General features: G+C 39.6%; 1 protein-coding gene across 1 annotated transcript; it reads left to right on the forward strand.

Moving 5' to 3' along the window:
* Positions 1–499: 499 nt before the first annotated feature.
* On the forward strand, positions 500–24028 carry PIP4P2 (phosphatidylinositol-4,5-bisphosphate 4-phosphatase 2). Its single transcript, XM_083824803.1, has 7 exons — positions 500–765; positions 6479–6627; positions 8045–8151; positions 9643–9766; positions 15342–15394; positions 21271–21361; positions 22458–24028. Exons 1-7 carry the CDS (start codon positions 660–662, stop codon positions 22599–22601), a joined length of 774 nt encoding a protein of 257 aa, XP_083680929.1. The 5' UTR covers positions 500–659; the 3' UTR covers positions 22602–24028.
* The last annotated feature ends 1315 nt before the right edge of the window (positions 24029–25343 follow it).

Genomic DNA, 25343 nt, shown 5'->3' on the forward strand with positions numbered 1-25343 from the left:
GACACCAAGGAGCTCCTGCTCGGTTGAGCAGCAGGTTTTTTAACACGATTTATCTCCTCGCGTTTCAACAGGCTTTAAGAGTTTGCCACCGTGGTCACCCCTCAGCGCCTCAGCCAGGCCCCCTCTGCACCCTGCTCACAGCCAAGCCACCCATAACACCCCCCCCCCCCCCCCCCGGCCTTCTCTGATATTGGTACCCATAATAATCACAACGATTAAAATAAAAACTCAAAAGCAGGTTTTGGTGTGGAATTCTTTATTTTTTTGAAGATTGTTACGCTTCTCCTCGCGACGCCTTCCTGCTCAGCCCTCCCCCGCCTTCCCTCTCGGGGGTACCGGGCCGGGGGAAGCCCCCAGCCCCCTGGAGACAGCCGGGGTCGGAGTGGGGGTCCCCGGGGACCCTCCTGGGGCCCTGCCGGGGCTGACAGGAGCGGAGCGGCCCAGCCCTGCGGGCGCCGAGGGGGCCGGGCGGAGGCAGGCCCGGCTGCCCCAGCCCCCGCCTCTCTCCTCCCCGCGGCCCGTTCATCCCAGCCCCTTCCTCTGCGCTGCTTCTCCTCCTCCTCCTCCTCCTCCTCGTTCTCCTCCTTCTCCTTCTTCCCCGGCACGGCCGCCCACCCGCCCGCACGCCGGCAGCGGGGAGGGCCGTGCCCGCCGCAGCCATGGCTGCCGAGGGGGTGGACGAGCGCTCCCCGCTGCTCTCGGCGCCCAGCTCCGGCAATGTCACCCCCACCGCGCCGCCCTACCTGCCGGACACCAGCCCCCGAGGTAAGGCGGGGACGGACCCGGGGACGCGGAGCCGCTGCCGGCCTTTGTGGGTGGGCGGCAGGGGTGGGGGGGAGCGGGGTCGGATCCCCCCCATTTTGGCCCCGAGCCCCCCGCAGTACCCCGGGGGAGATGGGGGGACCCCGGCCCGGTAACGCCGTGTGGGGCCGGGTAGGCCGTGCGCTGCGCCGGATTGGGTTCCCTAAAAAAAAAAATAATCAAAAAAAAAAATGGCAATAATAACCGCCTACAGTCGCAGAGCAGGTCCGGACCAGTCTGCCTCATAACCAGCTCGCAGGTCGGAGCTTGCGAGGTAATTGTGGGACTTTGGTTTTCCCATTAATTAGGAGCTGGATTAAGTCAAAGATGCTTAGCGCGGAGCGCCTGAATTCAGTAGGGCGAGCTGCAGGGCGCTGAGTGGGGGAGGCACAGCGTTAAAGCGTCCAGGCAGGGCAAATAAAGCACCCAAATCGCTGTTTCATCCCTGGCCGTCATCGGAGCACTTCAGCAGATGGGTTTGTGCCCTGGCAGCCGGGTACGGTGGTAAGGGAGCCCACTGCAGCGTGGTGGTCGATGCCCACGATCACTGGGATGTCCTTGCAAACTCATTTCAAGGCCATAGCTGGTTTGGGCTTTATTCTTATGAAGAGCCAGAAAACACAGATACGAATCTGGAATCTGGACTTAAAATGATGTGGTATTAACTTTCTTCTGCAGACTTACAGAAATCATCTTGTTGATCAATATTGAATATTTAGTAACCAGGTGAAAATTTTTACTTATGAAGCTTAATGTGATTTGTAAGCCTTCAGTTTTAATATATTTTTTTATCCACTTAAACATTTCACAGCAGAAATCAAGGAAAACAAAGCTGACGTTTAAGATTGAATAAGATTAGTGTAGCTTTACTGGCCTTTGAAATGTAAGCTTACAGTCCTGCTGTCACTGGCTCCAGTGTGTTGGCTATTTCTCAAGGGTTTTTATATAATTGTATAGATTTATTGCATATGTATGTAACTAGAATGCTACAAGCGAGCACGTATGCCTTTTGAATAATATTTAAACTAGTGGCCAGCTAGGCCTCTTTGCCTTGATATGAACATGTACTTCAGTTAGTGCTATGGCTGGGTAACTTCCATTTGCACAAACAAGTACCAGACTGAAAAACAAGAGAGTGTTTTTTTTTATTATCATTATGTTTGCAATGAAGTTGTGTAGGATTGCCACCATCCCTGAGGTTTTGTAGCTTAAAAATTCCAGACATCCACTGTAGTTTGAAGTCTCCTTACTCGATGTTTTTGTTCTCAGGAATCCTTGTTACTTTCATGTACATTTCAATCTATTAAAAAAAAAAGCCTTTATATACTTGAAAAGTAATGAAAACGTATCAGATCAGCGACTCACGTTTAAACCTGGGTTAAAATGTGTGACCTAGGAACAAACTGGACCCCACGTGCACATTTTGGTTAGTACCCCTGTCCTGCTGTGTCTGTAACTCCTGTTAACTAATTTGGCAGCAGTGGCTGGGTGTGGTACTCGAGATAAGCAGCTTGTTCTCAGCGAGGAGGGACTGTAAAGCTTTTTTTAAATACCAACTTCGAGTAAGTTTAGAATCTCGTTTAATCAGTTCACAAGCAACTGAACCTAGTACCACTTTATATATATATATATATATGTATGTGTATATATATATATGTACACGCATACACACATACTGCTTTATAAAACTTGAAGAAAAATGTCTGCAAAGCAAAATTTTGCAAAGGGGTCACTTGGACCAAATAGCCCTGCTTCCCTTGCTCTGTACCTGTGTGCACCAGTTACCCTCAGAGAAAGCAGCTCCTGGGGTGTGCCAGCTAAACAGCCTTCTTATCTAACGGGCAGTCTTTATCTCTCTCCCTAACACAAGCAGGGTGAAGAAACATTCTCATGGGGAAATGGAGTTTGTTTTTAAAGCCCATTTCTGCAGTGCTTCCTTGCTTGACACTACCAGAACGCCATGCAGCTTGAGAGGTAGAGGAAGGAGGAAGAAGCCCTCACTGCCCAAAACTACCACCTGAATGTACGCTAATAGATTTATCCCCATACTTGTAATTATCTGCTGTGCCCAATATGTAATCCTGAGCTTTAAATTAGAGAGGCTGTGGTTTCACAGTAGTCTCCTCTTCCCTTGTTGGGCTGCAGCTGGGACCCAGCTGACCCTTTTCTGCACAAGTTGGTGGGTGGTTGAACGCTTGAGTCCTGGCCATGGCTTGTTCCTGGCCATGGCAGTGAGCAAGAAAAAATCTTTTAGATGTGGACACAGGGCACGGTGTTTAAGAAACTTTTCACATGGACAAAGGCAGGGACCGTCAGCTCTGCTTCCTGTAGTAGAGCGATTATTGTGTTACTCTTCTTTTTCTTTTTTTTTTTCCCAGTTGTTTTGTTTTTTCAGGCTTTTTCAGTCCTTAACTACCAGTCCCTGACATAGATCACTAACTTTTTACCTCCACCCCCTCCCAGCTCAGCATAAAGCATCTATATTTAAAAAACTACCCCTCCAAAGCCAACAAGCCCATTTATATTTGACCAAGGTAAGCTGCAAGCAGTTCCCTGTGGCTCCTGCCTTTTGGAATATAAAAGGAGGAAAGTGCCCAAGTACAGCAATTTTCTAAGGGTGAATATGTGTTTTCTTCCATTGCATCCCTCTCTCCTGTGAGGGTGATGAGGGAATTTTAAGTTAGAGTAAGCTGTACTGCATGGCAGGATACTCTGCTACTCTTGCTGATCTAATTGCTATTGGTTTATTATTTTTTTAGAAGAAAAAATGGTAACATGGCAATAAACTAGAATGTCAGTAGCAGAATACTGACATTCAGTATCTCATTAGATGCATTCTGAAACCTCAGCATGTATGTGAAATTTGTCTACCAACCATTCACATCCAGCACAGTGGACCTTCATGAACTGTTCCTTTAGATGTTAGCCTGTAATTTAAGCTGCTAAAAAAGAGGAGAAAAAAACAGAGAGACAAAAGTCATACCAAGTACATATGTTAATATGATTTGAAAGTGGCTACCATTTTTAGTAAGGGATAATGAGCAGAAAGCTGAGACAAGACAGTTCCTTTATTTTCCTTTTTAGCTTTTTCCCCCACTGTATTTCTCTTTACACTTTTTTTTTTTTTGGGTGGGTGGGGGGGCACTTTGGTAGTTTTTCTCTTCTGAGCTTTTCCAAGTGCAATTCTTTAAACATGAAGGTTGCAGTGCCAAGATACCTCCAGCTTTCTGCTCTATGGCAAATGTTATTTGCTGCAGCACCACCCTGAAAAGCAGCCATTATTTGCTTGCTATTGTAAATCTGCTGAGGCAGCAGGACAGGAGTGAAGAGGCTGCTTACCTGGAAGCCAAGCAGCTCCAGTATGAGGCTGGAGAAGTGGTTGTCTCAGTGCTTGCATACATTATCTGACCAACTTCGAAAATCCAAGGAGTTGTTGCTTACAGGGAGGTTATAGAATCTTGTAAATATCTGGAAGAGTATAATTGCAGATTCTTAAAGTATTCCAGGATCACAGAAAGCTGAAAGGCTTGGGGATATGCCTTTTTTTTTTTTTCCCTCCCCTCTCTAGTACCCTTGTTTGCCTTTCCTCAATACCTCTGCCCTGTGCTCCGCTGCCAGGAGTTGAAAACTCTCACTGTAAATGGAGAGAACCATGCAAAGAAGGCCTGCAACCTGGTTGTTGCTTTACAGAAGTGACCTGGCAGCTGGGACTGAGCTGTAATTTCTTGACAGAGTTTGAAGAAGGTGCCTTTTCCTTGTTTTGTGTCTCCTTTTCCTTGTAGCCAGGGAGCGTACCAGTTGCTAGCTGCAGAAGCAGTCAGGGAGCCTGCTTATGGCCAGCAAGCCCCTTGCAGCAACCTTAACTTGAACACTCACAGCTAAGATGCTGCTCTTCCAGTTGTCTAAATTTCAGAACTGTTTTCTGCATTTCTTATGATCTAGTGGGCTTGAGATTGTTTCTGGGTAGCGAAGTATGTTTGCTTTATTTTATAAGTTGATATTCTTTGTTGTTGTTGTTTTGCTTTTGTGTTTTGTTTTCCTGTTTTTGTGTTTTGTACCTTGCTATATCTTTTTCCCTGTATGTGGCAGTCTCATACTGAAAATCCACTATCGCAGTATTGCAAAATAAAGCTACTCTTAAATTTTTCAACTGTATGCTGTAATTTCTCAGAAACAGAAAAAAAATCAGAAGAACATTCTGTTACCTGATATTTCTTAAGGATGTTGGTTTCTGCAACCACGATGTCAAAGCTGAAGGTGTGAAGTTCCCTATCTCAAGTCGTGGAGCATCAGTCTGTGCGATTACATCAGAATTGTATTGCTGCATATAAATGAATTTTGTGTCTCATCAATTCAAGTATGCTGGATGCTATCCTGAGATCCTCAAGATGTCCACCTGTCTCTGGTGAGAGTTAAAATGAAGTGCTGGGCTGGATTGTTTGTGGACCAAGTAGCAAAGAGAGCATGGAACAACGAAGATGCTGTAAAGCTTTGTGATGGTGTTTTGGATCTTAAGGACAGATGGAATTTCTTAAATCCCTCCAGTTTGCAACATGGATGTTAAAACAGAGTCAAGGAGTGATGTGTGCCTCCTTACAGGCTTAAATTTAATGCTTGGGCTTGTCAGCTTTGATAGTAGCCTGTGATTTCCCTCCACTTCAGCAGATACTGCTTTGTTTATAAGCTGAAAGACTGCTAATCTCTCATTACTTCTGTGAAGACTTCAGTGGCTCGTTGGATGTAATCCTGAAATAATTTATTGATGTCCAAGGCTGCAGAGTATTCCAAGTTTATATTCAAAAAAAGTTAACTATGAACTACTAAATATGCCTGTTCCTTGTTTGTTTACCTGAAGAACCCTGAACTTGATGAAATAAAACCTGTTACATGCCAAATAATTGTGGTAGTAAGCTTGTGAGAGTTTATGTGGAATTGTTTTTATTCCAAGGATTCTTAAACTGAGAAGGATCCTGAGCGTTTCCTCCCTCGTTTGTTGTGGGCTCGGGAGCTGAAATTGGCTCTTCCACAGAAGCACAAGGCTTCTGTGTTCCTTGTTGTGCTACTCTAGTTTAAGTGACTAAAAACCCCCCTGTGCATCCATACTTTGGCTTTTGGTCAACAAAAATATCCGGAACCCTTGAAAGCAGAAGCTATTAAGGTTCAGTTCATCTATTTTCAAGGTGTTCTTTTGTTGGAACTGAAAAAAAGGAGCATTTCCCATCCAGGAGATGTCCTGGTCTCTTGTGGGATCTGCTGTGTATGCCCTCACCTTTTCTTTTTTAAATGCTGGGACTCCTGGCCTCCGTTATATGCACCGAGCATTGAGCTAGTTGGGGCTAAATACCTTGATCTTTACAGTGATTCATTTTCATAATTTTTCCTCTTTAACAGGACTTTTATTTTTACCCATCTGTGATGATTTCTGGTGGTTTTGTGTTGCTGATAAGTTTTATGTAGAGCTATGACTGATGTACTGTTACACAGAATTGGGGGATATTATATAATGTTTTTAATATTATATACTATTTGTCTTATGTTTATACTAATCATTAACTTCCATGTGTTTTTCCCTTTAATTCATTTTTTTCCTTGAGGTTGTGGCTGTTAGAGACCGTATTTGCTGACTGTTTTAGGATCCAGTTTGATTTTTCACCTGAGATTTCATGATCTCTTGCAGCAGAGCTTCCACCTCCATATACTGCCATTGCAAGTCCAGATGCCAGTGGTGTTCCTGTAATTAACTGCCGCGTGTGCCAGTCACTAATCAATTTGGATGGCAAGCTACACCAACATGTGGTTAAGTGCACAGTGTGCAATGAAGCTACGGTAAAAAATGGATTTTGAGCATTTTCTTTCTGTGGAGGGAAGCGGTGGGAAGCTGAACGGTGTCATTCGTAGGTCCTCACCTACAAAGGGTGAGCCTCAGGCTGACATCCCTGCTGATGCCCTGTCAGTGCAACCCACTGCTAGTGTACCTGGCGTGCAAGTTCAAGGGTTGCTGGTACAACTAGCTGCCTTAAGCAGCTAGAACAAATCTTCGTATTCTGACCAGCCACATCAGCAGGCTTTCATTCAGAGGCAGGGGACAAAAAGCAAAGGTTTTGTTTAAGTAATTACTCCTCCGTAAAGAAGGGCAAAATGTTTTCTGAAATTATTTTTAGTGGGATTAAGAGAAATGAGGACTTCATTATTTTTCGACTGGAAGAAACAAAGTTATTTAACCCACGCTTTTCCCTGGATGTGTGTTTTCTTCTTGAAATTCTACTAGGTCAATTTGTTAGCATGCTAACAAACCACTACACAACAGTTTTGAAACACAGAAATTACAGGTTCTGCTCCACTTACTGTAGTGATCGCAGACCTTTTTGCTCCTCCTCCTCTTTTCTTAATTCAAGTCTTTGGCTTTTGAGCTTCTGCTTCTATTTTTTTTTCCTATCTGGTTTTAGTTTGGGGATCTGATAACTGAGGCACTCCAGATCTACTGGGGGCATTTTCTTGCAAAATACTGGATCGTATTTTAGGAGAAGCACTTTAAATTATATCTAGAAGAAAAAGACTCCTTAAATCTGTAGGAAAACTTTTTCTTTTTTCACTTAAAAGCAAGAGTAGAGAACCTTACACTAATACTCACTTTCCCTGCCAATATATAATGTTTCAGGCCACAGTATTATCCAGGTTTTGAGACTTGTGATTTTCTGTATGAAAGAGATCCAGAAACTTGACTGCCAGGTTTGAAGAAGATGAGTTCAATACACTTTAAAACAATATGACAGTTCAGCTAAGTCTGCATATTCTGGTAATAACTGAGAGCCAGACTTTCATCCTTTCACTTTTAAATAAAGCCATTACACCAGGCAAAGAGGATTTTTTGATATGTTGATGTTATTTTTTAAAAATATACCACTACTAAAGTTCATTTATTTTTTTTTTTAATATGAGTTTAAGTCTGGTGTTCTTTATTGCTAAAATATGAATGCTTTTTTCCATTAGTTTTCAGAATTTCTTGTTACTGAAAATATTCTTGTGTGGAATTTTCACTTCTTCCTCTTTTGTGGGGGGAGGGAGGTAGAGGAAAAACTTTTAATTTTTTCTTGACTCACAAGTTTCCATCTGTAAGAGGAACTGTATTCCTCTGTTAAGAAGATCTTGTCAGTCTTAAGTTGTTCTGTTTTCTCGTACTTTTAAGAGGAAGAAAGTGAATTGCTGTGACTTCTCATGTGTGTTCTGTGCTTTTTTTGTTTAGCCAATCAAAAACCCTCCTTCAGGGAAGAAGTATGTTAGATGTCAGTGTAATTGTCTTCTTATCTGTAAGGATACCTCTCGGAAAATAGGCTGTCCAAGACCAAACTGGTAAGAGTAACATCCATAATTTCCTGCAAACTTAATTACTGCAAATGCACAGGTTGCTCACTTTGCCCGATGCAGAGTGGGGATTTCAGAATGAAACAGAAAAGGAAGCAGTAGGTTGGCTTCGGTCCTGTCCTCCTTTCTTTGTTACACTGAGCTTTCAATCTCTTCCTAACTCTCAACTTTAATTTACACAACGTTTAGAATAGGAACAAGTGTGATTGCCATAGTTGGCATTCTTACTGTTGGGCTTACAGTGTTAAAGATCCCACTGAGGTAGGAGTGTTTCATTTTTGAGTGTTTCAGCCCAAATAGGAGAGACTGAAATGAAAGCTGGGTCTGCAGATAGTTGAATAGAGACTACCACACAGAGTGCCCTAGTCACCAGTCTGTTGTCTCTTCTGGTTTTGAGTCATAGTTTGAGACCTGGTGGGAGAGGGGGAGGATTTTTTTTTAATTTCTTTTGATTACTATGGTATTAGGGAAAACCAATAACATTGGGAATCTTTTTGTAGAGGGGAAAGTGTTCTGGGAAACTTCGGTTGTAATGCATCATACATTTGGTAAACAGGTTGAAGCAGAAGGTCTCCAATTTTATTAAAAGACTTCTTGAAAGACTGCATCTCAGCAGTTTTCCTGAGATAGCCTGTGTATTTGTCTTATTAAAAGACAAGTAAAATTGGAGTAGTTTGAAGCATACTACCCAACTCTTTGCTGTAAATGGAAGGCTCTAGTTTGAAGGAAGGCCATCCAGCCTACGATGCTGGTTGCATAAGTGTAGATAAGATGTAGTATAAGTTAAATAATACTTTCATTTTTCCCTTCTCTTTTTTTTTTTTCATGGTAGGAAGTCTGATCCTTGTTTTGCTTTTTGTTTCTTAATGTGGGTACTGTCATTTTGGATGACAAATTGTATAATTAAGTTGGAAATGCACTGAACATAAAAGCAAATGCTTACGATCTAATTTTTTTCCTTCAGGTGAAATAATTGTGTTTAGTCAAAATAGGGTGTTTTTCCTCTAATTCATTCAATTTGAACAGTATTTTTACCATACAAATGCATAGATGCTGCTTATGTTAACTTGTTTGTCAGTAGTGTGGGAAGAAGCAGAATCTGACTTGGGAAGAAGAGTTAGATTATGAAAGAGCAGGGACTCTTTCAACATGTTTCACATAGGCATGTACATTCCATTTCACAGGCTTGCTCAGCCTAGTTATTAAGATTTCTTTTTCCTGAGGAGTGTTTCTACCATCATATGATACGTCTTTGATCTGTACAGGGTTCTGGCTTGTGTGGCTGATAGCGAAAGAATGTTTTTGAAACTGAATGAAGACACCTTAGAGAAAAACCAAAATGTGGTCCATCATCTCTTTAAAAATACTATTGTAGCTTAAAAGTATAACATATTTGGTAGTGACTGACTGAACTAATTGCTTCAGTGCATCATCCTTTTGCCTGCTTAATTACGTGTACACTTAATGTTCTTAACGCAGTAGACGCATCATTACTCTTGGTCCAGTAATGCTGATCCCAGAAGAGCAGCCAGCTCAGCCTGCCTTGCCAGTTCAACCAGATGGAACTAGAGTGGTGTGTGGGCACTGTGGAAATACATTCCTTGTAAGTAAAGCACCAGATTCTCCTCACCAAAACATGGTATTGCTCAGGCTATTGTAAACACTTCTAAGAATGTATTGTCTCACTCTATGGGATCTTTGAGGAACTAAAGCTTCTCCTGTGCTCATGTTGCTGTGGATATCTAGTCTGTATTGGTTAATCTTTGCATTTCAAGAAAATGTGTATTGGTTTTCCTGTGAGTGCATGGGTAAAGCCCAAAGTCATTGTTTCCTCTCAGAGGTACAAGAGTTGACAGTGCTGGAAGAGGAAGTTACGCTTACTGGGTTCCGTTTGGATTCACAATGATGGCTATGTTCTGCTGTGGCTGAGATGGCATAGTTTCTACCTTTTCTGCATGGGACCCTGAATTCTGTTGATTATAGCACTAAACCATTAGTCTGTCTGTCAGCTGTTAATGATGTGGAGATTATGGTTTATATCCAAGGCTGAAAGTTTCTCCTGCTCTTGTAGTGGAAGGATGCAGAATACTCTTTTGTTGCTAAGGCATTTTTTCTTTTATATCAATAAGGGTCTGCTGTACTTGAATTCTGAGTTGGGAACACTCTCTGCGATAAGTAAGGTTTAACTATTACCTAGCAGTGCTGAAATGTTTGTCAGTTTTCTTAGTTACGGGAAATGGCTAAGATCAGTGATACAGCTGAGTGACCTGTGTTTATCACTGGAGTGTTGTTGTGTTCCTGAAACAAAGGACTGTAAGATATGTGAGGGCCAGGGAGTACTTGAGTGCATTTCATGAAAGGAAAAGGGAAGCTTGGAAGGTGGCACTGCATGTTGTCGTGTATCAGCAGAGAGAGAAAGTGATGGGCTCTGTAATGGAATAGACATGTTCCTTCAAATCCTTGCATCAGGCTCATCGTTCAGTGGGGTGTGTAATAACGGCTTAACTGATGTGGTAGGTGAAGAATGCAGGGAGCAAGGGATGGCTCTTAGTTTTTTAAAAGGGGAAATAAGAATTTGATTGTGAATTTACAAGTAATGTAGTATCGGAGAAACCATTAGATGCTTAAGAAATTCTTTCTAGTAATTCTGCCTATATATTAAAAACATATATATGTTTAATCCTGTTATAAGCCCTACTGAAGAACAGTAGTCTATAGTTAGAGATAGCTGGAGTGGGTTTTCTGTTTGCTTTTATTTCTTTTAAATGAAAGTCTGCATGTGAACTTAATTAGTAAAAATATAATATTAAAAATAATGTTACTAACAGAAAATTACTGGACCTGTGGAAGAGAAAGGCCTTTTTTTAGGTATTTTTTAGTATAGTACCACATTACCACCTTAGGTACCTGCATAAAAAAACACTGTAGTCTGATACAGAGTCATAATTTTATTTTGTAATATAGTTATATTGTTCAGTGGTGTTTCAAAACTGCATAGGCAAAAGTAATGCTGTAAAAGAGTTATGGTATTAAATTTTGTTTTCTTAATAGAAAAAAAATCTCCATGGTTTAATATTTTTTTTAGTAGAGTCATGAAGTATAAATCTCATTAGTAAATTGTTGGACTAACTTTGAGCGCTCTCGTAAGCATGGGGTTTTTATTTTAGCCCCATTTTCTTTCTCTATGTGGAGAGGCCAAGTTAATTTGGTAGTTTACACTTCGAACTACTTAGGGTGAAATTCTGCTGTGAAAAGTTAGCATAATATGAGAAAAAAACACAAAAGGTTAGTATTGTGTATAAGTGCCAGATTAGGCCTTAAAAAGCTAAGGTTTCTAATTGGGAATTTGTGCATGTGACTTCAGATCTGATGGTTGCTTTAATGAACTGCATAACTTTGAAATTCACAGTCCTATCTGCTGGTAAGGCTGGTTTACAGTGTTTTAAAAAGAAACCCTCAAAATCATTAGAAATTTGAGTCTTGTATTCTCTTATGAGAATCAAGAAATAAAACCTTTTTTCTTACTTTATACAGCTTTCCCACTTTTCTTTGCTTGTCTTTTTCCATTATTAAGTTTAAGGTTCTCCAAATAAACTTTTTTCATTAGGAAAAATCAGCAAATTGCTTGGGGTTGGGAGTGAGCAGGGAAGCAACATATAGTAGCAGTGCTTTAGGAAATCTGGAAATTCAAGTTTTGTGAGGGTATATCTGCACTTTGGCATGTCCACACTGTAAAACAAATGTGTAACACTAGATGCATCTCTCAGCAACTCCATAAGGTATCTCCTTTGATTCACTTGTCAGTAAGATTATATATAAACATATATATATATATATATGTTATATATATAAACTTTATGTAGGGAGAAATACATTATTTTTACATACATAATATTTAATATAGACTTTATCCATATATAAACTTTATATATAAATGTAGTAGACAGGCAAAGCTAGAATGCCTGGGATGAGAAAGTCAAATTGCCAGTTGCTTTTCCTGTGTTGTCTTCTAAGAGTATCAACTTACCACCTTTCAAAGAGGTTATTTTTGTTATAAAAAACATAATTATGGGCTGCTCCCTCATACCACGTGTGTAGTGTTCTTTTTAACTTATTAAAAACACGCTATGCAGCACCCTCAGGTTTCTCAACTGGGAAAATAAATTAATACTGAAGTGATGCAATAGCTGAACTACGGTAGTTATTTACATTTTGTTCATCAGAATATTTTTTTTCTTGGATAACCTGATAGTAGCCTTATTTGTGTTAACGTTTCCACTGTTTCTGGCAGATTTCAAAGTTGGACGCATGGAAAAAGTGGTAGAATAGAAATGGAGGTCAAGACAAGTGTTTAACCGTTGTGCTAAATCGCAGACAGATCTGGTTTGGGCGTTCTGGAGAGCTTCTGGACTTGTTCTGTGGCTGAGTTACTGCGCCTGCCAGCAGTAAATCACTGCCTGCATCCCTCTGCCAGGGGCTCTGCGGCTGATTTGTAGCCATCGGAGCCAGGGGGCTGAGCTGCATTTGGAAATGGTGGCAGGTGGGAGCAGGGGCCTGTCCCCCCATCCTCCTGTGACCTTCCTGCTTCCAGAGACCCTTGAGGGCCAGAAACCAGGAGCAGACTGCGTAAGGCACAGGCTGGAGGATAAGCACTGTGCTCTGTCAAGTTTGTTTGGTAGAACTAATCAAATAAAAAAGTAGTTAGAAATAATTTAATTAAAAAAAAAAGTTAAAACATTTCATTTTTTTCTAAAGAACTTAAATTTGCAGAGGTGTCTTGCTTTCCCAAGAGACTCCTGGGGTGGCACTGGGGTTAGGTGAGGAGCTTTTTTGGCAGAAGCACCTGTGTGTGGCTGGGTAAGTCACTTTAAAAAACCACACTTGCTCATTTTGTCTTGTACTGAATGCATTGAGAACTATTCTAGGCTCAGAAGGTAGAAAGTTGTGTCATGTTCTGCTAGTAATTCCCCCACCTGATGTTTCTTTTTTTTTTATCCCCAGTTGAAATGTGTAAGAGTTCTCTATAATTGTCTCCTAATTGGTGATTTGGGTAATCATTTATTGTGTTGTTTCAATTGGAGGGGGAGCAGTTGTCTGTGGAAAGCTAATGTATCTAAACTCACATTTTATTAACACCATGGAACAACATCAGGCACTTCAAAGCACTCTGGCATGTCCCTAAAAATACCAGCTATAAGTGTAACTTAAACTACTTGTAAGCACACATAGACATATAAAAATGACCTTTCCTTACTTCACTAATGTGATCTGAATTCTTGTAGTTTGAATGTTGTTAGTTTTTTTGTTCTTCCTACCAGTATGTCCTGTGTGTGCAGAAGGCATCATAATAGTTGGTGCTCCTGGTACTTCCAGGTAACCTGTAATGAAAACAGAACCTGAATGCTTTTGAAGCTCAAATGCATTTGAGTTTATATCAGCTCATGATTGTGGTTAATAATTGATAAGGAATCTTAAATAAAACCATAGAAAGATCATTAATGAGTAACTTTGGAAATGCAGTTGCCTACTCTGGAATAAAACAGTATACAGAAGTGAAGCTGAATTACAGATACGCAAAATGTAAGCCCTGGGTTTAGACTGGCTTCTATTTCTGGAATTGCAGTTTAAGTAGCTGAAAAACCATCGCTGAAGAGGCCTGGTGCTACCTCTGGTACAGACCACTGCGTGTTACCCAATGTCACTGAGGACACCTAAGGGAAATGAGGGTAGTTTCTGGCACGGATGCATGCAAATAATCAACTTCTTCCACGTTCCTGCTAAAGGAATTAGCTTTAATGCTCATAAAATGAGTTGCTCAGGTGGGAGCAGAATTACAGAAGCTTTCATTGTATCCTTTTAGGGATCAGACCAAACTGTGTTAAATCAGTTTGGCTGAGTCCTTGTTCAGAACTGGGGGGGGGGGGGGGAAATAGTGGAGAACTTTCCCCATTAGAATTAAATAAAACTGAGGGACAGAGGCAGGAAAAATGTACAGTAAGCATTATGAACCAGATCCTTGCTCACAGAAAAAACTACTAGTACGGCTAGGCATTACAGGCCACATCCTCTGTTTGCTTGCATAGAAGATCATAAATTTGTTCTCGGTGCTGTGGCGTAGCTAGGTCCCATGTTCTCTGTGGCCTGTATGTATGGGCTCTGATTTTGATTTGTGTTTGTAGTAGTTAAAATAATACAATTTGCTTCAGTGGACTGACTTCTGATTTCTCACAGAGATAAGGAGGATCTGAATGGAGGCATTAGTATCCTGGGCAGTAGCTTCTAGGTGCTAGTAATTTGCAGTGTGACTCTTGCATGAATTATGAGTGGAGGGGAGAATTATGCTTAACAAGGAGACTGTGCTAACTACCTCCAGTTGGGAAAGGCAGCAGGGAAGAGCTGCAATTACCCTATAACTACTTACAGAGTGAAGAGCGATGGTGTTATACCCTTGTTCAAGGCAAACATCTTTGAAATGCCTGCTTAATACTCGTATTACCACAGAAGGCAGTGTAAGAAATGCTGCTGTTTTTGAACAGGTACAGGATTGCAACCTTTGGTGGAGGTAGTGCTAGGTGTTACTTCTGCTGAGGCTGTTCCCAGAGAGACTTTAGTCTGTTCATGGATGGTTGTGACTATACTGTGCATGGTTTTACGTATCACCTTTTTGAAATGTTAGCTAAGTAGCCAATAGCATTCTTTATTTTATTTGTGTAAAACTTGTATTTTAGAAAATAGGTGTCCTTGTTCTTTAATCTTTGAATGTTTAACTCAGCCTTCCCAAGTGATGCAAGGGTTGGGGAAAGATGGGAAAATGCATTTATCGGTAATTATGCCAAAGAAAACACATTTATTTTGATTCAGGGGATGTTCATAGACTTGGAAGTAAGAGGGGAAAAAAACTGTATTAATGTTATGTTGCCCATACTGTGCCTGTGGCTGAAACCACATTACGTCAAGTGAATCTTGTAATGCTAAGACAAGTCATGGGAAATTTTCGCATGGAAATCCTAATCCTATGTTGCCAGTGACAAAAGGGCACCCCATTTACGGAAGAAAGCAAGAAACAAGTCAAGGAAAGCCTGAGAAGCAAAAATGTTTTCACAGTGACGTTTAACATGAAGTACAACAAACATTTTCTCAGGCCAGTTTTGCAACCTTTTTATTTTTTCTTTTTACAGTGGATGGAACTGAGGTTTAACACGCTAGCAAAATGCCCGCACTGCAAAAAAATGTAAGTTTTACGAAAGCAAGATTACACAATCTAACTTTAAAATAAGTTACCAGTTTCTTCCATAGAAGTCTTTGGAGTAAAATCTGTTTGCCATGCTGATTATTTTTGCCATGTTCATTTGAATTTCAAGGCTAAAGAGCATGTTATGTGCACATGAATTTTCCACTGTATGTATGAGTCGGTAACTTTTGACAAATCCAACCTGGGTTTATTAAAGTGCTATGGTTGAACTGTCAGAGACAAAAATAAGCTGCTAACAATAGACAGAAATGGGTTGCTAAAATTAACGGCGGCTAGGAATATTTTTCTTACATCCTTGAAATTTTCATTTCAAACTCCTTCATGCAGTTAATCAGGTAACATGTCTGAAGTAGAATTTAAATTGTCCTATTGTGAATGACTGAAAGGAAATAAGCATGTCAATTTCAAAGAGGTTTTACTGATTTCATAAACTCAACAACTACCTTATGTTAAGCATCTTACTAAGTTTGCTAGTTTAATATTTATAAACTGGAGCGACTCGTCTACTCTTTTGCTATTACTTCAGTAAGAGGGAAGTATTCCTTGTCAGAGAAAAATTAGAAGATGAGAGCTATAAAATGGCTTGTTTTCGTTTGGCTTTTGTTTTTTTCTTTTTTCTTTTTGTTCTGAAGATTTGTTTTGCCATTTTTAGGAGAGGATGGCATTATTGGATTGGCATATACAGATTATTGGATTATTAGGTTGAAATAATGTTGAATTTAAAAGTTACAGCACCAACATACTTCAGATTTGTATGGAATGTCAACCAGAGTGTGTGGAATACAACTTAAAAATCTTACTTCAGAGGCTTGCTTGTCCTGCTGATTAATTTACAAACTTGCCTTCCTTTGATAGGGAAGTGCAAGTTCCAGTTAAAGGAGCAAGTGCTTTATATATTGAGAACAGAGAACTGCAGTTGTGTGTTACAGGAAAACTAGCAGGTCCCTTAGGAAACAGGAGGCTTAGAATAAATGTACTTGAGCTGTTGGCATAGCTTGGCCTTCAGAAGTGATAAAAATCTTTTAGCAGAGTATTTGATAGAGAAGTCATTGTAGTGGTATGTGTAACTTCAGGAGTGTAAGTGATTGGGTACGGAACAGTGGATGTGTTTGAGTTTGCTGAGGTCAAATAAACTCAGGATCTTGGTGAGATATTGCTTTGCAGTTTTTTTGTTTGTTTTTACTGGCTGCAGTCACATTCATTTTTTTCCTTTTCAGGACTGGGGGAAGGGCTGATGTTTTGTGGGGTTTGTTTGTTTGTTTTGAAACTAGTTGCAGTTAATGTTTTATTTTCTTATCACTTAACACTTGAGAGCTAACCTCATGCCATCTTTCTTTTTAGACTGTCCTTAAGTACAGAATAATTGACTTGCTGTTTAACTTCTTGGGCTGTTGCTGTTCGGAAGTTTTCTTTTTCTTTTCCTCCTCCCAAAAGTTATACCATGTGATCTTTTGGCCTGCCTGCTGTTGATTTATATTACTTGTATTTTAAAAAATAAATGGAGTCAAAGATCCCTTAGCATTTTGTCTTCAAAGTGCAAAGCATGCTGTGTGTATGTAATAAAACTGGACTATCTCTGCAATGCAGCCTGGGAAAGTGACATCTTAAGCAGCAGCTGAGTTGCAGAACACAAAACAGATTTTAACAAATAACCATTTCTGTCTATGAGCTGCGGATGCAAATCAGTAAATACTATAATTTAACTTTGAATGGATTGCTTGGTGTCTTCCTGCCTTTGCGATGTGATGGCCAGGAGTTCTGCACTTCCAGCAGCATAAACGCTTCTAATGCATGGATTTAGGGCACAGCGTAGGTGAGGCAGAACTTTGAGCCGCGGTGATGGAATAAACAACCGCAGCGACCTGCTGCTTTCTCTCAGCCCTTTGTCCGAGGTCGCTGTATCTGTAGCCAGGTACACAGAAGGGAACCTGGGGTATTGCCAGCTAGTGCAAAACTTTCTTCATTAGTAGCTGACGGGTCGGATGCAAAAGTGTTCGTTTCTTCTGTTGAAGCAGTTGGTGATTGTCACTTAAAAAAGGATAGTATAGATTGAAACAAAAGACACCTCAAGTACTGCAACAGTAAGGCTTTCAAGAAGACATCTGTTGAGATTGAAATTCTCAAATACTTTTCGTGACTTTTTCCACAAACTTAAACTGCAGTGAATCTCTGCAAATGGCTCGTTTGTGACCACCTATCTGGCTGATGCAAACTAGATCTTAACACCAAGAATACCTTGTAAAATTGTAGGGATACTCAAGATTTATTTTGCAGGAAGGTCAGTAATGAACAACATTCAGAGAAAATGAAATGGTTGCAGCTCAGAGTACATAAATTAAATAGAAAATCCTTTCAGGCCTGGTTGTTCTACCTGCCACCATTGTGGTCCCAAATGTATTATTTATTTTATTTTCTGTCCTCTTTCCTACATGTAAAAATCACTTTTGAAAAGGGAAGAAAAAAAAAAAAGGAAAGAAAAAAAACACTTGTTAGGAAATACAGGAAATGAGCTGTGATGCAGGCTAAAATCACTTTTCTGGTAACCCACCAAATCTTTTTGGAGATGGATTACAAAGCTGCTCATGCCAATGTGGGTGAGGTGTTTGTGGAAGTCATAGCAACATGCACGTTATCCACTGCATCAGGACAAACAAATGTAGTTACTGAGGACGTTGTTGCAATAGGTTTTTATTTTATTGTATAGACAATGACCTGAGAACAGGGGGCTAAACTGTTTCTTTCACTGTTGTAGTGTTGTGTGTTTCAAAATACCAGTTGTTTGTCAGCCTGTTCTCCCACCTTCCCACAGGAAAGGAACCCAAATTAATTTACTATTTTTTGCCCCCATAAAACCCGCAGGACCTTTAAGCAAGAGAGAGGTTGGGATTCTGGCATTATTGCAGCCTCTAGTTCCAGCAGTGCTTTTCACCTTCAAAATAGTGTCATTTTGATTTTTCCTCTTAAAAACACTCCTAAAGGCACATCTGAAATCATGGTAATAACTCCTATTATTTGGAACATAAAGAGGCCCTCTGTTCTTTTCTGGGCCACTCCTTTAATAGACTCTGTCCCTTGTGGTTTTCCACTTACTACCACCTGATGCTTAATTGGCTTTGGTGTCTCTTCTGTATCTGCTACTGTTGCGTAAAGGTCTGCAGGTGCCTTTGCTTACTAAGCAGTAGCTTGGTAAGACAGGATTTTAGATTAACAAAATGGTTTGGGTTGGAAGGGATCTTGAAGCCCATCCAGTTCCAGCCCCCTGCCATGGGCAGGGACACCTCCCACCAGCCCAGGTTGCCCAAAGCCCCATCCAGCCTGGCCTTGAGCACCTCCAGGGATGGGGCATCCACAGCTTCTGTGGGCAGGTGGACTGCTGCCTTCTCATTGGCTTTGTAGTGTCTTCACCCTCATTAGTCACACAATGAAAACAGCTTCTCCTATTGAAAAATGTTCTTTGACCCTAGTTTTATTATTTCTGAAGTTGACTGTCAAACGTAGTGCATTTTGTATGTTTTGTAATATGGATCAGCTTTCTTTATTAAAATTAGATTGTATGATTGTGTGTCTAATTTGGGGTAGGTAGAATGAAACCTCACTATTTAGAGTGGCCCAGTGGCTAGTATCACTGAAAAATAAATTCTGATTTATCGGGATTGCTGAATATTCCCATGCTTGTTAGAAATTTATTATTTGTATTTCAACTTCACTTTCTGTAGGAGGGAAAAACATGCAGTTAAAATTAAACAAAGACTTTTTACTTTTCCTCCATCACTTGAGGACATTTCTCCCCCGACTTTTTTTATGGGTAGTAGGGGGCAGAGCTTGAGAGAAATATGAATGGAAAATAAACATGGCACCTTCACTACTATGATTACAAAAACAGGATCATAAGTCAGACAGCTCTGAAAGTGAAGGTTTCTTTCCCAAAATGAACTTTTCCAGTGAAATATGGAGTGCACTAAATATCATGCATGTTTTAGGTGTGTTAAGCATGACATTTCTACCAGCTTGCTGGCTAGGAACTACTGATTTTAAGTTATCCAGCTCCGGAATGGAAATAACTTTCAGTATAGAGCTGGCAAGTTCTGCAGGAGGAAGGAACCTATGATCAGTTTGGCAAGCTCAGTGCTCATCAACTCAATTTTTACAGACTTGACTCCCTACCTTCCCTTTTACACAGCTTCTGTTCGGTTTAGTTTTCCTTCAGTAACTTGGAGTTAGACAACACATTCCTCCTCTAGAATGGCTGTAGAAGTATTGCTGATAGTGACCATTAACCAGTGATAAGGGTGAGGGAATTTCCATTTGGGGAAATAGCAGTACCTATATACAACCCTTGCCTGACAAGATGAAGCTCAACCTGTGCACGCTAGTTTGAGGACTTTTTTTTTTTCCTGGGGCATTTTAGAAATTCCTTGTAGAGGAATAATATTGGAGTAAAGCTGCTTAAGCCAATCTATTTGAAGGCTTTCTAAGGTGAATGCTTAAAAAATTCTAGTCACATGCAAAGCATATGAGGCCTTACTATGTGGTTAAGTAACTGGAGCCAGAAATTTGGTCAGTCATATGATAGATGCGCTACTTTAGTCCAGCAGGGCTTTCTTCTGTTACGTGTTTATCTCAAATATGTTGAACCATCATGGGATGAAAATGACTTTCTCTTGCATCTTTGCACACAGTACAAGAATCCCAGTATTTCCAAAGGCATGCCGATCTCCCAGAGTGGGAGCAAGTACTTTAATGATAACATGCTTCAGGATGCTTTGAAACTACCTCTAAGACAGATGGTAAATGTTTCATGAAAGCATCTCGACCTCTTTGGCTCTTTCAGTTCTCTGTATTTCAATGGAATCAAGTAATGTTCCTCATTAGTATAGCTGTACGTGATTGGAAATGCTTGACAAATAAACCTTAAGTCAGCCAATACTGAGCTTCTAGCCAAAACTTTCTAACCTGTAGCGAAAAATCTAACGTTTTATTAGCATTTTATATTCAGTTTAGCTGAAGCGCTGTAGTTTGTTTAATGCAGCAGGCAGAGACTGCTGTCTGTCTTGGAGTTTATAGCCTAGATGATGAGTGACAGAACTTCCAAGGGATTTATTTACCTTGGTTGCCAGCAGTGATTTGCACAGCTAATTCAGCTTGCAGCAGAACTCTAAAAGAAAATTGGGAAGCAAAAATAACTTGTCAGATTTTTGTAGTTACTAAAACTGACTTAAATGTCTGAGGAATTTCTCATGCTGAACATGAGAAGTTTTTTCTCATGTTTCTGACTAAAACATTTTGGGGAGAAGGTTGTTGTTTGTGTTTTTACTATTCAAGAAATGGAGTAGCATTTAGCCAATTCACAATACTGAGTGAAATATTCCAGTAAATAAATTGTGCAGATTGTTACTGTTAAGACAATTTGGGGCATCAGAACTCATTTCCTGGTACTTAGATGCAGTGGATGTATTAGAAACGTGTATTGGTGAATTAAAAGACTAAAAGATGTCTTACAACCCACACTGAAGCTTCAAAGCAAACTTGGGTTTTGCAGTCCAAAGGCTACTCAAGATTCTTACCTGGGTGCACTGTGAATCCTAGATGTGGATGCACACAAACCATAGGTGTGTTACTACTCTTTGTTGCAAGTATCTAAATATTGAGATTTTTTTTTTTGTCCCCCTTCATCTATAGTGCCCCTTTAAACAAACGTGGACTCTCCTTCACTGTTTGGTATACTTGTAGAATTTCTCTTCAATTCAAAATGGTGTATATGTATTACCATTCTCTCCCCTCCTCCCCCCCATTTAGACTGATGATACTTATGTGTGGTTCTCTTTGAATTTAAAGTACCATTTATTTTCTAACAGTTCTTCTGTTGGAAGTGCACTGCCTCGGAGACGTTGCTGTGCATATATTACAATCGGAATGATATGCATCTTCATTGGAGTTGGATTAACTGTGAGTGATGTCCTGTTTTATACTTGCAATAGTGCAGAGGAGCTCCCTGGACTGACTGCCTCTTCTATCCCCCAGCATTTAGGCAAAACCTCTTAAACTTGTGTATTTTTGTCATCTCTGTTAAAACCATGGACTTAATCATCTGAGTTAGCTAGAAAAATGAAATGTTCCTAAAAGATCTTCACTCATTTTGAGATTCTTTTCTGTCTGGTGGTAAATTTGAGTTTTCATCTTTCTGTGAAGAATAGTTTTTACTTCTTCTTAGAAATACCAGAACATCTTGCTCTCGCTAGGGCTCTCAAAACTTCTAGGTTTCCAGAAATACATATTGCTGCATAGCCAGAAATATAAGTCTTCCTGCAGTGGAGGGGAATGGGACTCCAAAAGAGTTGGAACTTGTACAAATTATAAAGGAAAACACATGTTTCTAAGGAGTAAAAGCTGATAATAAGCTATTTACAAACTCAAGGACTCACATTGCTATTATTCTGTTACTCAGAAGATTGTCTGGTTTACTTCATGCTGAAGTATCTGGTAGTGATAACTAGAGCCAACTTTTTACCCCGCAATCATAAAAATAAATATTGAGAAATGCCAGTAGTTGGACTCATGTGTGATTGTCACTATACCTCTAACTTGTGTTACAACCTAAATAACTTATGTGTGTGAGCTTAAATGAGTTTTGAAGGATTTTTCCATTTTTTTCCTACTAAAAACAGTTGCACCCAGAAATAGAGACAGATTATTTTTTTGACAACCTTCCTGAATTTGATCAAAATGTTTCATCATGAGGTATGCCCAAGAGGCTTGGCTTGTGCAGTCTCCATCCTTGGAAATTTTTGGGACCCAACCAAATTAGAACACTGAGCAATTTGGCTGACCCTGCTTTGATCAAGAAGTTGGACTAGAGACCTCCTGATGTCCGTTCCAAGCTCATGATCACGATCCAATTTTATGACCGTAAAATTGAGCTAATAAAATATTTGATTGATCCTTAACAAAGTGAAAAAGATGCTGAAATACTTCTTAATACAGCTTCTTCCCTGAAGAGCAGGCAGTGCTGTGTTTCACACTGTTTATTTTCTCTTTTTTTCAGGTTGGTACGCAAGATTTCGCCAGGCGATTTCATGCAACGTATGTTTCTTGGGCTATTGCTTATCTCTTAGGTTTAATCTGCCTCATTCGAGCCTGCTACTGGGGAGCCATAAAAGTCAGTTATCCAGAGCACAGTCTTGCATAGAGAAATTGTTAGATTATAGCAGATGAGCATCTAGTAATTCTGGATATTACATCTTGGACACTTTTAAATCTTTCCTGTAAGGATTCCATTCTGTTCAAAGTAGTTCTAAGACTGGGGGTCTCTAAGAACAAATGTTCATTGCACTACATAATATGCAACTAGTTTGTTTTGCTGCTAGATTCCCTAGCTCTGAATACTAAAGCTGTGTTTACATGTTCATAACTCTGTCTTTATAGGTGTTGAATTTTATTTCAACAGACAGTATTAAGTTTTACATTTCTTTTGTTATGTTAAAATCAGTCTGCCATTTTTCTAGATGATCAGTAAGAATTCAAAAGCGAGAGTGTTTATAAGTGTTTCTACAGTAGCTTCACATTTGTACTTAACATTTTAACTAAAATTACATTAAAGTGGCTTGCTTTAAAACCTAAGCAATAAGCATTTTGCTTGAACTGCTTACTGTATCTTTTGCCTAAGATCATAGTGACCTTATTCAGGAAATGAAAGTTACGAGTGTACTTCAAAAGACTGTGACACTGTTGCTAGAGAGACATTTGTAAACACTGTATGCTTTGAGATTTTCAGGTAAAGAGATGCTCTTTTGGTAGTCCAATTAAATTTCCACTTACCCAGGGTTGGATTTCGGTTAGGATAAATGCTTTCTTCTCAAGGATCCTGGGACTTCGGTGGGTTTTTGTTTTTATGGTTTAACTGGCAAATCCTAAAAGCCATGCTCGGATTATGGAACTCCAGTTACTTGTGCAAGTTCCTTTACAGGGTCTAAGGGAAGCATTTCATATGACTTGTTTAGAAATACTTCAGTGTCACGTAGGTGACTATAAGGTGGTGATGGGTTGCCTCTTACTTTCCTTTGATCATGTCAGATTTTCCCTGTTTGGGAGAGTTACGCACTGGTCACTGCAAAGGGAGACACTGTAAATTCACATTTACTGCTGTAGTAAGAAAATGAGCATTACTTGGATCATTCCAAAGTAAGTAAAAGTACATCTAGTCAATTTAGCACTGACTTAATAAGAGAATACGGAAACAGAAAGCTTTTTCTAATGATGTATTCACAAAGGATTGAGGGACCAGTTCTTGCACTGCTCATCTTTACAGTTTTAAACAAGTTTTTGCTAAATTCAGAAGGAATGTCCTGAGTAATTTAGACTGTAGTAATTTAGATAATGGGGTTGGATGAGTAAATTAATGTGGATGTTTCAGGGATACATGTAATTTAAATTATCTGTGTTTCTCCGAGGACAAAATGCTATTCAGATACGGATTTTGGAGCACAATAAATGTAAATGATCAAACTGTAAATGATCTGTCTTTGTATGATGCTAAATGTATAAAAGCAGTAGCTCAGGATTACATTGTACCTTTTACAAATAAACTAATAAAGAAATAAAGATTATTATTCAAACTTAATATATTTTGTTATTTATAAACAAAAATACAGAAGTGGAAGAATTCATTAATAATATGTAGAAACAACATAGATACTGTGCAACAGGAGTGAGCTTTGCCTTTTTTCCAAATGGCAGCTTCAGGAACGTGAACAAGCTGCTGTCTTGCTGATGGTTTTGGTAGAATTTGGAGAAAATAAATAAGGGATGAGACCAGTGTTGAGGTTAGCAAGGTTCTCCTTAGTCAATGGCTTATTGAGGGGAATATGGTGATGTAGTCTGTGGATCACTGTGCTCCTTTGCATCTTAAACCTTTGAATACTTTTTTTCTTGTTGTTTTGTATTTCAGAATACTACCTGCACACTACATCCTGAAAAAGAGTAGATTGGGGCTGTACAGAAAATCATCCACTGCTTTTGTAACTTAAGAGGTTAAAAAAAAAAAAAAAAAAAGCTGGCTATGTTAGATTAATCAATCAAGAAACTTGTACTTTTTTCTCCCCTCTTTTAACCTGTACTTTATTTCCTAGCTCATGCTTTTCCTTTTTCTTCTCATCCATTTTGAGTGGAAGGGAAGATACATGGACAGCATAATTTCTCTTTGTGCTATTCTCTCGATGCAGACAAAGTTCTTACTACTGTTTCCTTTTGCAGAGTAAACCATTGTAGTTAGTTCTATAAAAATGTAAAACATTGTCATTACATTTCAACCATTTTTTGGTACAGAAAAGTCATGATTTTTAAACACATAAAAAAGGTAATATAGAAATCAAAGGAACTGTGATCTATTCCAGTTCTTGGTAACTTGTGGAGCAGGCTTGTTTGCAGACAGTCCTTGTCTTCTGTGCCAGATTACATCTCAGTCCATTAAACTTTCCTCTAAGCTTTAAACTTAAAGGATCCTGTCCTGTCCTTCCTGAAGAAGTTGAAGGTTTGTTTTTAATCACTAGTTTATTTTGTTGAATCTTAATGGTCTCTTCTGGGATGTATTATTTTGTATTGGGTAGGGGAATTGGCTTTCTGAACTCACAGTGAAGGGCTCCTGTGCTTTCAGGTTTTATCTTTCACCTTTTTGTTACTCTCCTTCCCCTCCTTCCCACCCAAGATTTTTTATACAAACTGATTAAAAACTGTTCAGACCTTAAAAACCCTATTTTCTAATTATGAACCCACTATGAGCATCTTAATGGTTTTGTTTGAATCCCTCATCAATAGTGATATATCTCACTTTAAAAATAAAGATTAGAAGAAAGCATTTCTGAAAGCATTTGCTTTTTTGATTATCAGGAGATCTTTGACATCAGTAGCATGTTGAAAAGGAGATAAAGGTTTC

Source organism: Anser anser (genome assembly GCF_964211835.1).
Source record: "Anser anser genome assembly, chromosome: 2".
Lineage (NCBI taxonomy): Eukaryota > Metazoa > Chordata > Aves > Anseriformes > Anatidae > Anser > Anser anser.